General features: G+C 40.6%; 1 protein-coding gene across 1 annotated transcript in view; it reads left to right on the plus strand.

The window, feature by feature from the left end:
* Positions 1–14,284, plus strand: part of LOC142219122 (alpha-1-inhibitor 3-like) — a 41,812-nt gene extending 27,528 nt beyond the window's left edge. Inside the window, exons 19-35 of the mRNA XM_075288087.1 lie at positions 31–151; positions 632–753; positions 1,174–1,222; positions 2,442–2,525; positions 3,477–3,653; positions 3,937–4,015; positions 6,109–6,265; positions 7,408–7,476; positions 8,479–8,641; positions 9,484–9,665; positions 10,231–10,446; positions 11,266–11,393; positions 12,180–12,270; positions 12,596–12,664; positions 13,457–13,559; positions 13,868–13,909; positions 14,259–14,284. Coding sequence (XP_075144188.1) covers positions 31–151; positions 632–753; positions 1,174–1,222; positions 2,442–2,525; positions 3,477–3,653; positions 3,937–4,015; positions 6,109–6,265; positions 7,408–7,476; positions 8,479–8,641; positions 9,484–9,665; positions 10,231–10,446; positions 11,266–11,393; positions 12,180–12,270; positions 12,596–12,664; positions 13,457–13,559; positions 13,868–13,909; positions 14,259–14,284 — 1,878 coding nt within the window. The remainder of the gene's footprint in view (positions 1–30; positions 152–631; positions 754–1,173; positions 1,223–2,441; positions 2,526–3,476; positions 3,654–3,936; positions 4,016–6,108; positions 6,266–7,407; positions 7,477–8,478; positions 8,642–9,483; positions 9,666–10,230; positions 10,447–11,265; positions 11,394–12,179; positions 12,271–12,595; positions 12,665–13,456; positions 13,560–13,867; positions 13,910–14,258) is intronic.
* The last annotated feature ends 662 nt before the right edge of the window (positions 14,285–14,946 follow it).

Consider the following 14,946-nt stretch of genomic DNA (forward strand, 5'->3'; position numbering starts at 1 on the left):
ACTTATCTTATTTATATTTTATTACAACAGATTGTCGTGTCATTGTCCGAGTCGGAGGACCTTGCAGGAGTCAAGAACAACGTGCAGGCCAAATGTGTGTGTGAGGGGCATTCGCACAGTTTCACCTGGGATGTGACAGCCATAAAACCAAGTAATCTATTCACACAAGCTTCGTTCTCCTGTATGCTGGGACTGTACATACCTTTTTTGGTGCATTTTTGTAGCCAAAACCGGAAGTAGGTCCAACAGGATGGAAAACACTTATTTGTTTGATTCTATTCCTTTGATAAGATCTGAAAACTCCATCAAAAATCAAATGTAATGCCAAAGTTTAGAAACCCAAATACACATAAGCGACAGAGTACTGAATTCCTCCTGGGCTCAGTATGCCTAATTATTCTTTTCCCCCAGTTTCACCCCATGTGTCCACTGGATTGACTTGCCTAACCTTCATGGACTCCTAGCAGTATATCTGTCTATGATGGTAGGAGTCCTGGCCTACCAGCAACATATTGTCCCGTAGCGATTACAGTGCGAGACAATATGGACGTATATTGTGTATATCCTTATGGTATATACTAAAATTGCATTTTTTAATATCATATATATTCATATGTGTTCACTTTTTCAGAGACCCTACAGATACATGTGGACAGCAGTTCTCTAGAGGTGGATGGGAAATGTACCGAGGACTCCACACTGATAGAAAATATTCATAAGAAGGATTCTGTTGAGAAAACCATTATGGTCAAGGTAATGCATCTATAGGAAGATGGTAGTAATACCCCTATGTATTAAGCATAAAGGGGTGGTAGATGAAGACCAGTCTATTGAGCTGAGGTTTTCAATCTCATGGTCATGGGTATACAGATATGCACTAGGCATTACTTCCCTCCTTCTCTATTTCACTCTGTGCATCCATGTTCATCTACTTGTCGCTCCTGTATCAGAAATGTTCTGTTTTTTTGGACAGGACTTGGGAGGGGATTGTAATAAAAAATAAATAAAAGGATCCGTCATTGCAGTTTGCTAATATCACCTCTCACAAGGGGGCGCCCTAGTCCGTGACTATCCTGTGCTAGTGATGCATGGACATATTTCATAGCCGTTTTCTAACACGTTTGTTGTTAAATCTCTTAAAATTCAGGTTAATTTTTTTTCTCTTTTTGCTAGCCAAGGGGACATGAAGAGGAACAGACACAGACGTTCCTGCTATACCCAGGTAAAATCTAAGACGCTATATACAGTATACGTCTACAGAACAGGAGTAATTGGTGAGGATTTACTAACCTTGTCTAATATTTAGAAACTATAAACTTACACTTGGCAGAGACTTACAACTTGACAATGTTCTACACTATGTTTTATAGATAGGTTCCTAGGAGCCCTGACAGTGTCATACACTATGTATTATAGATAGGTTCCTAGGAGCCCTGACAGTGTTCTACACTATGTTTTATAGATAGGTTCCTAGGAGCCCTGACAGTGTCATACACTATGTTTTATAGATAGGTTCCTAGGAGCCCTGGCAGTGTTATACACTATGTATTATAGATAGGTTCCTAGGAGCCCTGACAGTGTCATACACTATGTTTTATAGATAGGTTCCTAGGAGCCCTGACAGTGTTATACACTATGTTTTATAGATAGGTTCCTAGGAGCCCTGACAGTGTCATACACTATGTTTTATAGATAGGCTCCTAGGAGCCCTGACAGTGTTATACACTATGTATTATAGATAGGTTCCTAGGAGCCCTGACAGTGTTATACACTATGTATTATAGATAGGTTCCTAGGAGCCCTGACACTGTCATACACTATGTATTATAGATAGGTTCCTATAAGCCCTGACAGTGTCATACACTATGTATTATAGAGAGGTTCCTAGGAGCCCTGACAGTGTTCTACACTATGTATTATAGATAGGTTCCTAGGAGCCCTGACAGTGTTATACACTATGTATTATAGATAGGTTCCTAGGAGCCCTGACAGTGTTCTACACTATGTATTATAGATAGGTTCCTAGGAGCCCTGACAGTGTTCTACACTATGTATTATAGATAGGTTCCTAGGAGCCCTGACAGTGTTCTACACTATGTATTATAGATAGGTTCCTAGGAGCCCTGACAGTGTACTACACTATGTTTTATAGATAGGTTCCTAGGGGACCTGACAGTATTATACACTATGTTTTATAGATAGGTTCCTTGGAGCCCTGACAGTGTTCTACACTATGTTTTAATTCAATTTATGATATAATTCGGGCCGAGCCACCCAAATCCAAAACTAGACAAATCCTGAGAGGTAAGCCTATCTCTAATCCTAAGAATAGGTCATGAAAGAACAGTTCCTTTAATTGAGCTTTTACTTTTGCACTGCTTTTATTGAAGCATTTTATCATTTGTTTTAGTCTCTCACTTAATCCTTGTGTCACTTGCCAGGAGATACAGAAGAGGTTCATATTGCTTTGACTCTCCCAAAGAACCTAGTATCAGGCTCTGAACGTGCGCACGTTTTCATTCTGGGTGAGTAGTCTTCTTCAGTGATAAATATCTTTTCAGAGTGATCTTACCTTGTGCAGAAACATAAAGTGTACCTAAGATTCCAACATACTTTGCATAGATGAATGGATCAATGTGTGTACCTGAAGAGTAACCCTACTTCTGGCTATTATATGACCTGTATTCTGCGCTCTAGCAGTTCTTCCCTCTGAGACTCTGGATTTAATTTACTAATAGTACAACAGCATAAACTTAAACAGAAAGTCTGATACTACACCAGATTTATCACAGTTACTGATGCTGGATGATAAAACTTGGGTATCTTCCGAGTGTCTAGTCTATATTTATACCACCTTTTAGCTGGCTTACTTTGAGCCGAAATTTTTCAACACTATTTCAGTGCATATTTGGTGTATCGTGATGCATTTAAGCTACACAGTTTAGGCTAAGTTCATATCTGAAGCCAAAAATTGGCAGAGAGAAAAGTCCCGGCGGACCCGATTATAATCAAGGGGTCTGCTGTTTAACCGCCATTTTGGTGGTCCACCAGAGGACCCGAATGATGGAGAGCCCAGCACAGGTTTGACACTAGCCTCTTTGTCTCCTATATAGGGCATTAGAGAAGTACTGAACTACTGTATATTGATGTGAGTAAAGCTTTTGGGCTGAGAAAGAAACTTCCAAAAGCCTCTATCTTTGCATATGACTCTCCTCTGTCCCTCACCTACTACATTCTCCTTTCCCCTTCACAATCCATAGACTTCTATGTAAAGCTGTCATTTGACACTTCTATAAGTGTCCATCTAGTAGAGAGACGTGGGAAGAACATTGGCCTTATAAGTGGATGATGACGTATTTATTACATGTCCACTTATACCAATGACTTACATAGTTTGTTGAAAAGTTAGAGACCATATAAAACCACTTTATATTTTGGGGTATTATTTGTGAAATATTTCTAACATGTTTTTCCAGGTGATATCATGGCTAAAGTTTCCATCAACCTAGAAAATCTTGTCCATTTACCGGAGGGATGTGGAGAACAGAAGGCATCAAAGATGTTAAGATATGGTTATACCCTGGAATATCTGGAGAATGTAGATGAAGTGACACCTGAACAAAAAGCCACGATTGTAAAAGCGTTGGCCAACGGTGAGTGAATGTCAGGATCTGGATGGTGGTATTATTATACAGATCTCCCATATTCTCTTAAAGGGGATGTCCCGTACAGGAGTAGGTAAGTCACAAACCAAGACACTGATACGAAGATTACCTCCAATTGATATCATGTACGTCATTTATTTTAGTAGAAATGAGTAGTTTTGTTTTACTGGTGACATGTTAGAGGTAACATCTTTCATAAACTTGTAAAAGTAATATATTTGGAATCCAGTAACTTTCTCATTAATATTCAAGGATTCTACAATCTCTTCAGGTTATCAGAACCAATTGACATATAGAACTGAAAGCGGCGGCTTTGGATTTTTTCCAGGAGAAAGTTTACCGCATTTATGGTACGTGCAAAATTAGATAAAACTAATAGCAGATACTTAGTAGTGAATTTTCCCCAATGTACAATTACTTTTATTTATTTATTTCAATGTAGATTGTGAGCCCTATATAAGGATCACAATGTACATTTTTTTTCCCTATCAGTATGACTTTGTAGAATAGGAGGAAATCCACGCAATCACGAGGATAGCATACAAACTCCTTGTAAGGATTGGAGTCAGGGTCAGGCAGTGCAAAGTGACACAGCTGGGAAAGCAACACTGCAACTAATGACAAAAGGGGTCATAGGCCCTGAGACTAGAACTATGCTGTAGATCTGAGATGAGGCAGACCAATGCACTTCCTAATTGACTCCTACGCTACTGTCCAGGCGGCTAGGGTCAGGGAAGAGGAGGCCCTGAAAGTGCTAGGGGCTGGATTAACGAGGGTCACACCTAAGCAGAAAGCACAATGTAAAATGCAATGCAAAACCAAAGACAAAATAGCACGGAACAAGGGAGGACAACAAGTCCCAGCAAAAACACAGTAGTGAAAGCGAGGTCGAATGAGCAAGAGGTCAAGCCAGGAGATAAGAATAAAGTACCAAATCAGAAGACAAGGAATAGTCAAATACAAGCCGGGTATACAATAACCAATACAAAGACTGAAAGACACACAGACAGGATATCTGACAGAGCAGGAGAGCAGGAAACACTAAGTGAATGACTGGCAAGGATCCATGCCTGGGTGGGGTTTAAATAGCAGCAGAGAACACACCCACAACACCTATGATGGCTAATGGCATGGAGTACTGAGAGTAAGGAAAAGATTTAACCCTTAATCACCTAAGCACAACCAATAGAACTCTTAACACGTCTCCCGGGGAGGCGCCGCGCAGCAAGGAGACTGCGGCGACTCCGTATCCTGACACTCCTTGCAGATGTTGTTCCTGGCGAGAGTCTAACCCAGGACTCCAGCAGTGCAAGGCTGCAGTGCTAACCAACGAGCCACCATGTTACCCCTACAATTACTATTATTGAATTCTCTAAGTTGATAGTAGTACCAGATTGAAAGAAAATGACAATTAAAAAATAAAAATATTAAATCAATAATATTTCATCATTTCGCATGTAATAATATCTAAATAGTTAAAAAATAAACATAGTAGGTAATGCCACACCCAAACTGCTATAACAAATTGCTATAACAGAAAAAAGTCACAAAGCTCAAATTACAATCACAATAAAAATTGACTTAAGTGATCATAAAATTAAATATACCTCAACATGGTATCATGATGCCTAAAAAAGCTATTACACAGCTAGGTAATAAGAGGTAACAAGTAATGTTTGCCACACCACAGTAAATGTTATAAAGAAAAACCTAAAAAAAAAAAAGGGTATATTTAATTTTTCAGCTTGTGGCCCCATAAGTATAGCTTGATTACTATGGAAACCTGGTGTAAGGCTGTGTGTATGTGAAGACTGAACAACCTGTGAGTTTCCATTGGTCCATAAGTGTCATGTGATCATGTGTAGCTCAGTTTGAATATCAGTGAACAACCTGAAATCAGTTGCTATGGAAACCTGGAGTAAAGCTGTGTGTATGTGACCTTATGTAACAGTATCATTCACAGCGCCCTGCCTCTTTAAAGCTGACAGACAGCCATGATTGTTATAGGAACTTTGAGTAAAGCTGTGTGCATGTAGAAACTAAGCGCTTGTGAGCTTCTATTGGCTGATAAGTGACATATGGCCGTGTGTATGGCAGTTGGATTATGAGTGAACGACTTGCAAGCTTCTATTGGCTAATGCAGGTCATTTTCTGGGAATACTGTATCTCAGGAGTAGTACATCCTAGAAAGATGAGACCCAGTCTAAAACCTTCCTGGACATCTGATGTACCTGTGTGCTAAATCTGGTAAAGATCAGTCCGGTCGTTTGGTCGCACATAAAGAACATAGACAGAATATATACATATATATACAGAATACATATATATATATATATATATATATATATATATATATATATATATATGGGTTTTTTTTACAATACAATGTAATACAATGTATCGAAAATGTATGAAGTGGCTAATGTATTATAACCCCCTACAGGATTACAGTTTTAATAGTCAAGGCATTCACTGCTGCTCAGAACTGGATCCACATTGATAAGAACTACATTCAGGAAGCTGTGAACTGGCTGCAGACTGTACAGAAGTCTGATGGCTGCTTCGGAGATGAAGGTTACTACTTCAACAATGAACTGGAGGTGAAAAGAGATTATTCGTATCAGACTAATATCAGTATACAATCTTTCCACCTGTTCTACTTAGACCCCAGAGTATAACACGTGGAGAACAAGGTATAGCAGTTATACTTCCATAAGCTCTTCTCCAACTGCTCATGGTGTCTGGTGCTCTCTCTGAGTTCTCTTCTGGCCTCCTGGATGATCTCATGTGCTCTGGGGTCACTGTTGAGATCTCAGCAGTCACATGGGGGGTCTCGATAGCACCCAGTCTATATGCTGGCATTTCCAAGCTGTGGCTTGTCCGAGCTGATTTATAATGCTGTAATATCCAGAAAATCTCTACTGTTCCATAGTCACTTGATGCTGTGAGTACAGGACAGGAGACCCCTTGTATTTCTACAGTATTATGAGTTACTATGATGCTCTGAGTTCACTTGGGCTTGGAAATGTGGCCAACACAGAGACCTTGTTTCTCGACCCAAATTTGCTCATTTGAATAGTCCATTATGAGGTCAACCATTCATTCATTCATTCATTCAAGCCTGACTTGTGGCGATCAACTGATTGATCGACTCGCCTTAGCATGATATGATGAGACTAGAGATGGACGAATCAACTTGTACTGAGCCGGATTCAACCCAAATATTCTAGGACTTTTCTGTAAGTCATTCGCCCGGAGTCAACACTGAGGCCTGTGATTGGGCCTGTGATTGGGCCTGTGATTGGGCCTGTGATTGGGCCTGTGATTGGGCTTCATCGGTGACTTGGGCACACAGAGCACCTTGATGTCACCACTGAGGCCCAATCAAAGGCCTCAGCAGTGAGCCCAGATGCATGACATCAGAGAAGAGTGCCAGAGTTGGAAGACAGATTGACAGACATCATGGAGGAGGCCCAGAAGAGATAATGGAATTTGAGTATAATTTTTTTTTATGTTCACCTCCCCGGGGTTCCAGCTATTACACTCTGGGGTCTGAAGAGACTCCAAAGTATAATAATTTCCCTTCTGGTTCTCTCCGAACAAGTTTGGACCAAACCAGGGTTCGGATCTTCTTGCATTCTTAAACAGACCTTTATGGTCAAGTTGTTTTTGTCCTTACAAATCTTTACATTATATAAAATAATCTATACTAACATTTTTGAAACTTGTTTTCTAATTTCAGGCAAACAATGATGTGGCTCGCACTGCATTCGTCCTTATTGCTTTCCTGGAACATCAGAGAGAATACAATGTAAGCCACTTATATACCAAGCTGATGAGTTGGGGTTAGCTAGATAAAGCCATTTAGTCTTAAACATAAAATGTAACACACAATATGATACAAAAGCCTTTACTGGTAGTCTCAGGAACCAAGGCAGAACCTAAAGCTCCTGCGGCTCAATCCAAATTTTGGAGCAAGGCTCCCACCAACCCATGGACATAGGTATAAAGGTTGTAGAGGTGACATTCACTACTGCGCCACATAACCTGACTTGGCCCCAATGATCCCTGTGTCACAAAGTATACCGTTATTCCAAATGGCACATGATAGATAGGTGCCCCATTACCAAATTTGTATTGGCTGGCAAGAAGCCTCTGAACCAATATTAGAACATTTATAATGCTGATCCCTTGTTCTTCATGAAGGATCCCTGTAAGTAAGGGAGTCTCTTAGATCTTAATTCCTTAAGCTCTGTTATGGTAAAATTGGAGGAACACCAAAACCTCAGTGTTGACCTATAGGAGAGGGTTATTTAGGGGTTATGATAGTAATATTGGGGTTACAATCTTCTGATTTTGTCTTGTCTTTAAAATGTTATTTCATTTGATAATTAGTATTATAGTGTGTATCCTGGATGAACTATTACTGTACATAGAGAGAAAGCTGTCAATCAGCTACTGGAGGGCAGGGAGAAGTCTGCACCTCAGAAACGTATCCGATTACTCATTCACTGACCGCATGCTGAAACATAGAAAGATTAGCCAAAAAATACACATGACTGCCGGCAGTGTGCCTGACAGTACTGGATGCAGCTCTTAAAGAGGGTAGCATAATCATCCTGACAGGTTCCTTTAAGGGGTGGATATTCTCATCTCATATAATAACTTATCACTAGGACATACCATCACTTAATCATTTGAGGCTGGGGGGCGGGGTTGTACATTTGATGGGGGGTGGCAGTGCCGATTCAAGTTACACCCCTGTGCCCACGTGTAGGATGTGTATTTGTTGTATTATTTATGTCATATATAGGGAAGTATGGTGGAAGATGGCCTGGGCTGTCTCAGGAGATCAGTGGACACTGTTTCAGCCGCACACACTCAGGCTCTTCTGGCCTATACCTTCACCTTATCAGGAGACCATGAGCTAAGAGATCACGTTCTGAAGAAACTGGACGAGAAAGCCATAAAGAAAGGTAAAGTTCTAGAATTGTAGGGGAATGAGACACTTTATATTAAATTTCTATATAAAATACATCTGGTTGTTAGGGACAATCCAAAACTACACCCTACACCCTGCACTGCTCACTTGTATGGAGAGAGTCTCACTTTGTATGTGAGACCCAATGCATTGTACAATCACAGAATACAGCAAAAATATATGTCATAATCAGTGTCACACAATGTATTACACAAAATACATTCTGTATACATAAAAATAGTCACACAAATTTTTGTGCTTACACAATTGAGCACATTGTTTCTATTTTGCCCCATCTGACACAAATTCAAATCCCCCCCCCCACCCCTTGTGAAGCAATTGATATCTTTTAAATTTCTTATACTGTTTTCCCTTAAAAAAGGACCTTTCACTATCTCCATACATTCAAGTTCTTAGTAACTGTTTTGGTCCCAGGCCATTGATTCCAGCACAGTTGGAATTTTCTCTCTAGCCCCCACCACTCTTGAGTAACAAGCACAGTTAGTTTTGGTGCCTGATGTGCTATTTAAGCTCAGTAATGTCAGAAGGGCGGTGTCAGGCTGGGGGTGTGACTCAGCTCCAATCAGAGGCAGCCTAGTGTAGGAGCTCAGAATCCCACCCCTTGTCTGCTCTTGCCTGACACCGCCCCCTGACAGTACAGAGTGTAAATAGTATATCAGGCACCAAAACTAACAGCAATGATTGCTCATAAAAATTACAACTGTGCCAGAGTCAGTGGAGCAGAGCCTATTAAGTGATGCAAAGAGTTGAAGTTCGTTATCACTTACATCTTGCGCATATTTCAATGATATTTTACTCTTTATATTTCTTATACAGATGGAACAAAGCACTGGGAAACGAACCCTAACCATAGAAATGAACTTGAGACACCATCATATATTCTTCTAGCCTTGCTTTCCGACAAGACCACGGCCTCCAAACATATGGAAGAATGTGCAGATATTGTCCGTTGGATAGTGAGCTTTCAAAACTCCGACGGAGGCTTCCAGTCCTCACAGGTTAGATCTCCAGCAAAAGATAAAGCCCTCACAACTATCTAGTCCAAGGCCGGTTTCACACGTCTATATAGGTCTACATTTTAACTTCTATGTCCTGGCCCCAACACCTGGAGCTCCCATGTGTCCACTGAGCCAAATAGCCATGGGGTTCTCCTATCGAAGATCAACTTAATGAAACCAAAGGTGGTGAGGCTGCTGTAGACATGGTATGAATGGTAAAATGCAGCCATCTTAAATAGGTGTGAAACTGGCCTAGTATTTCTGGTCACTCATTATTTTTCATCCTAAAACTTCTCACCATCCTTGGCAAATCTAATTTATTGCATATACTGTGAAGTGGGCAGACTCTGGTCCAGTTCAGAACCACCCACCTGACAGTACAGAGATTAACTGGGCACTGATTGCTCAGGAACGGTGAGGGCTAAAGAATAAATTCTATCATCAGAGACCTATTGAAGGACGCAAAGAATTAATACTGGTGGAGGTGGTGAAATTTCCTTTTCGGTATAAGTTACGTTTCTCAGTTACTGCTTTAAGTCATATAAATTTATCATCTGCCCTTTAGGACTCAACCTTGGCTCTTCAAGCTCTGGCTAAATATGCCAAAGTCATCGACTACAAGAAAGGAGATACAACAGTGACAATTCGGTCAAAGTCTGGCTTCTACAAGACTGTTGATGTTCATAGAAATAACAGTCTTCTCGTACAAAAAGTTGACCTTCCAGAAAACCCTGGAGAATATGACATTAGTGTTAAAGGAGATGGCATGGCCTTTGTGCAGGTATGGATAGCAACGCCGAGAGATGGGTTCCTCAGAGTTCCAGTATATTTGTAGGCAAAATTAGTGATAAGGCTGAAGGACAATCTGAATGAAACCCTTTATGTGAATATGAATTTCAAATTAGTGTCATGTCTTTGAAGCCAATCTTCCCATTGAGCTGCTCGGCCAACAACCTTAGAAGCTCCTCCTGCTCGAAAAATGTTGTCATGCAGACACCTTTCCTCACAGGATAGGGCATCTGGGATCCAACCACTGAGATCTCCAGCTATCAGACTCATTGAGCCCTTGGGGTGAATGGACATGCATGACCACTGCTCCATTCTGAGACTATCCACTCCACTGCCTTATACCAGCAAGGATCCCCAAATTATCATTGACCCTTGCAAATAGGTCCCCAATTTATTGCCTACTGTGACCCCAAAGCCCCAGCCCTAATACTAATGAATCCTCGCAGAACCTTTTCACTTATAAGGGGTCCATTAGGTTTCAGTTATTGTGTCACACGGTAGAATAGAGCAGCGTGCTCCACTAATATGGCGGTCAACAACAGAAATCAGAGGGGGGAAAACGAACATTTTATAAGATTTTACCTCTAAATTTAATATATTTTGGATTTTGACATAAGTATAATGCAAACTTGTATGAAATAATACCGGAGAGTATGGAACATTTCTGAGTAATACGTATTTACAATGAAATTAATTCTGCAACAATATGTCATATAAGAGGGATTTGTAGACCTAAGAATACAAAGGATAATAATCTTGTGTTATCTTATAGGGTTTTACACTTTCTAATATCTGAGTCTTCTCTTTGCAGGTACACTCCCATTACAATGTATATCCTGATGAATCTGCTACTGGACACTTCTCCGTCAACGTAACCACTGAGCCATCTATCTGCACTCATGAATCACGCAGGAAGTTTGATGTCCACATAGATGTCAGGTGAGATACAATTTCTTATTACCATGGTATATAACCCTGTGCACAACACAACACTAGGTAGACTCGTCATATCCAAATGACATTCTTGATACCGTTGGTAACATGGTATTTCAAAGTCGTCAAAATTCTACCCTTTACACCTCGGTGACTCCACTTTCTCCATTAGATCTTTAGCAGCATCAAAAATACTATTATGTTCCTCTTAAAAGTGTCGTCTTCTACTGTTGATTGAATATTTGGTGTGACCTTTCCCCATTGGAGGAGTTCTGGAAGCGATGATATGGCCGCCACGAAGACCTGATCTCAACATCATCCAGTCTGTCTCGGATGACATGAAGAGACAGATGGATTGGAGCAAGCCTACATCCGCAGAAGATATAGGCTTAGTTCTCCAAGATGGCGGGAACAATCTCCCTGCCAAGTTCCTTCAAAAACTGTCTTCAAATACCGAGAAGAAGTGATGGAAGGCAAAAGGGTAAAGGTGACATCAACTATTGATGGGATTTAAATTTCTCTTCTATATTGACATCTTTATTTCTAGGAGGACAAGGCAGGACTCAGACTTCTCTATGAATTCTGGAATTCACATGAAAATACTGAATCAAATCAAAGAAGTCTATTCATCTCCAAGATCAGCATCTCCTTCTCTATCCTTTGCTACTCTTAGATAGAAGACATGACACGGCCATACATGGAGTTCAATCGTAGTCAATGCTTTGACCATATCACTATTGTAATAATTGACCATATTTTATATAATTAATGTGAATTATCCATTGCTTGTAGATATTCTGGAAATCGGGAAAAAACCAACATGGTGGTGATCCTCACTGAACCTATATCGGGATATGTTCCTGATAAAAACAGTATTAAAAAGGTAAGGAATATCAGCTAGAGTCAGCAAAGATAGACTATGGACTATGGATGGACTATGGACTCTTCTCATCATGACAGCTCCCATAGCTGTATACAGAGATCGGAAAAGCAGACACGGCTGCAGTATACGCTGACTACCTGGATCTGGTAGTAGAGCTGCTGTTCTATCCAAGGAGGATTCAGTATGTCCTTGCAGAGTAAGATGTCGACCACCCCGAATGTATATAGTCAATGGCCGGACTCCAAAGGGAGACTTGAATAATAAAAAGAAAAATAGGTATATATGTAGTGTAATATATATTTATACTGTATATATTTTTATATAGCTAAAGGAGAATCCAGCCGTGAGTAGAACAGAAGTTTCAGCCGAGAAGATTACCCTATACCTGGACAAGGTGAGTAATAAAGGTCCTTGAGGGTCACCTTCTATATCTCAAAATATTGACCACCGATCCTCATAATAAACCGTCTTCCTGCTTTGTAGAGATCACTATGAAAGGTCACAACTACATAGATATCACAGGATCTCCTCCTTCCCCTCCATGCACGATGGCATCTTCATAGTCAGGGGTCACTGAGTCTGCCTTGAAGACTTTCCCATAAAAGTCAATTGGGGAGATTTAATATGATGTCAATTTTACAGTAAATTTTGTGCCAAATTTGGAAAATGTTTATAATGGTTAAAAAAAATAAAATTGAATCTTTAAGTCTAACTCCCCTGTCCTGAGATGTTGCTCCACTTTCTACTGGAGGACGATTGCAACGATAAGATAGGATTGACATGTACGGAAAATAGAATAAAAATTCTACAAATAGAAAATATCTGGTTAATTAGTAAAATCTATATCTTAGCCATTTCCGTGAGTGTTAGGTGATAGGTCATTGTACATTCCCACTCCCCACTTATCTACTCACAGGTTGCCGAGATCTTTGATGCTGTTTGTTATGGCCATCATTATTTAAATTAATGGGAACCAAATAAAGTCGCTGTCAGACACCTATGGGACACCGATAGGGCATGTTCAAATCCAACACGCCCAATCCTTCAAATATACTTCAAAACCTCACCCAAAGACCATAAACCTACAGGTCTAGTAATGAACCAGCCCACTTCTAACCTGGTAACCCTGGTGTATCTCAAGTGTTAGACTTCCGTCAATGGTTTATTGTATCTTGTTCTTCTCCAGCTCACTCATGAAATGGAAAGCTTTCAATTTACTCTGGAACAAGAAATAAACGTAGAGAATCTTCAGCCGGCCAGTGTGGTCATCTCCGACTACTACCATCCAGGTATGTCCTCTGAATATAACAGGGTGAAGTATATCTGGAGTCCCTACTTCTTAAAGAAGACCTTTCACCTCCTGCACCATCTCAAGTTCTTTTCAACCTTCAATAGGTTCCACTCACTGGTCCAATCCTTCCAAATGGGATCGTCCTTTTAACCCCTTGCTCAGTCCTTCTGCCCTTTCATAGTTTGTTAGCCTGTATTCTGGTAACTCTGGCCACAAGAGGGACTAGATATAATACAATATATGGCTAGTGATGATATAATCGGTGAATTTCACGTTTGTTAAATGTCTATTATCTTTGTATTACAGATGTGCGCGCTGTGGTTGAGTACGATGCCCCCTGCCATGGAGGTAAGAAGTGATATTCTGTAATATTAGTCACATTGTGTCCGTTTGAAGGCAACAGGATATTATATTTTTAGAAACCTATCCCTTCAGACCGACCAGATCTACTTAGTTATTACAAGTTCTGTCCAGTCCCCGTGTGATGCTCGCTTCACCTTAGTGTTTCCTCTCCATTGTTCTGGTCTGTTGGAGGATCATAAGAGTAACAAGTGGAGTTTGATGGACCCTACTGACACCTGAACAATCCCTTTAAGTTCTTACCAGTTACTCTACATATCCTATAGATTGATTATGACCCGGTTTGCTGCGGGAAGCCATTCATACTGATTTGATGATGTTTTTCTCTTGCTCACAGGACTGAAGCAGGCAGAAAACCATTAATCGGAGACCTGCACCTGCACAGTCCACCGGTGGTGTCTACTCACTGGACCAGACCATGACAAGTGGACAGTATATGTAATGTCTCCTGTAATGAAACACTCAAAGTATCACTGCTATAAAGTCTGAGTCACTGAATGACTAAAGAACAGACTGGTCCACGAGAGCCATGGAAGTCTGTGTCCCGGCAGCAGAGAACCCAACCCAATGCCGACTTTGGAATCAACCACTTGACACTCGGATCCATTTCTTGAATAACCTATTAGATTCATAAATACCTTATTAGATCTTAATGCCTCTGTCTGCTTAGAGAATTTTGTTGCTCCATCTGAACACTGTCCTATTACTTCTCCTCTGTAATTGAATTTCCACCAGACCCATCTCCTGCACCTTGTTTCCCTCCAAATAGTTAACCTCACCCTGGGTTCACATTAGGGTTTGGATTCCGTCTGGGGGAGTTTGCATGAGGACCCCGCAGAACGGAATACCAACGCAACTGCAAGTGGTGTGCAGTTAAAGCACATGGACCCCATAGATAGGTGGTGTCACTGGGGGGTAAAGAGAGGGATTATTCATCATCCCATATAGTCCTGTAATAAGGATACGGTGTTTGATATGATTTGGTGTTTCTGCTGCATTACCCATGTGAATACACTAATATCACA

The sequence above is a fragment of the Leptodactylus fuscus genome, chromosome 10 (genome assembly GCF_031893055.1).
Source record: "Leptodactylus fuscus isolate aLepFus1 chromosome 10, aLepFus1.hap2, whole genome shotgun sequence".
Classification (NCBI taxonomy): Eukaryota; Metazoa; Chordata; class Amphibia; order Anura; family Leptodactylidae; genus Leptodactylus; species Leptodactylus fuscus.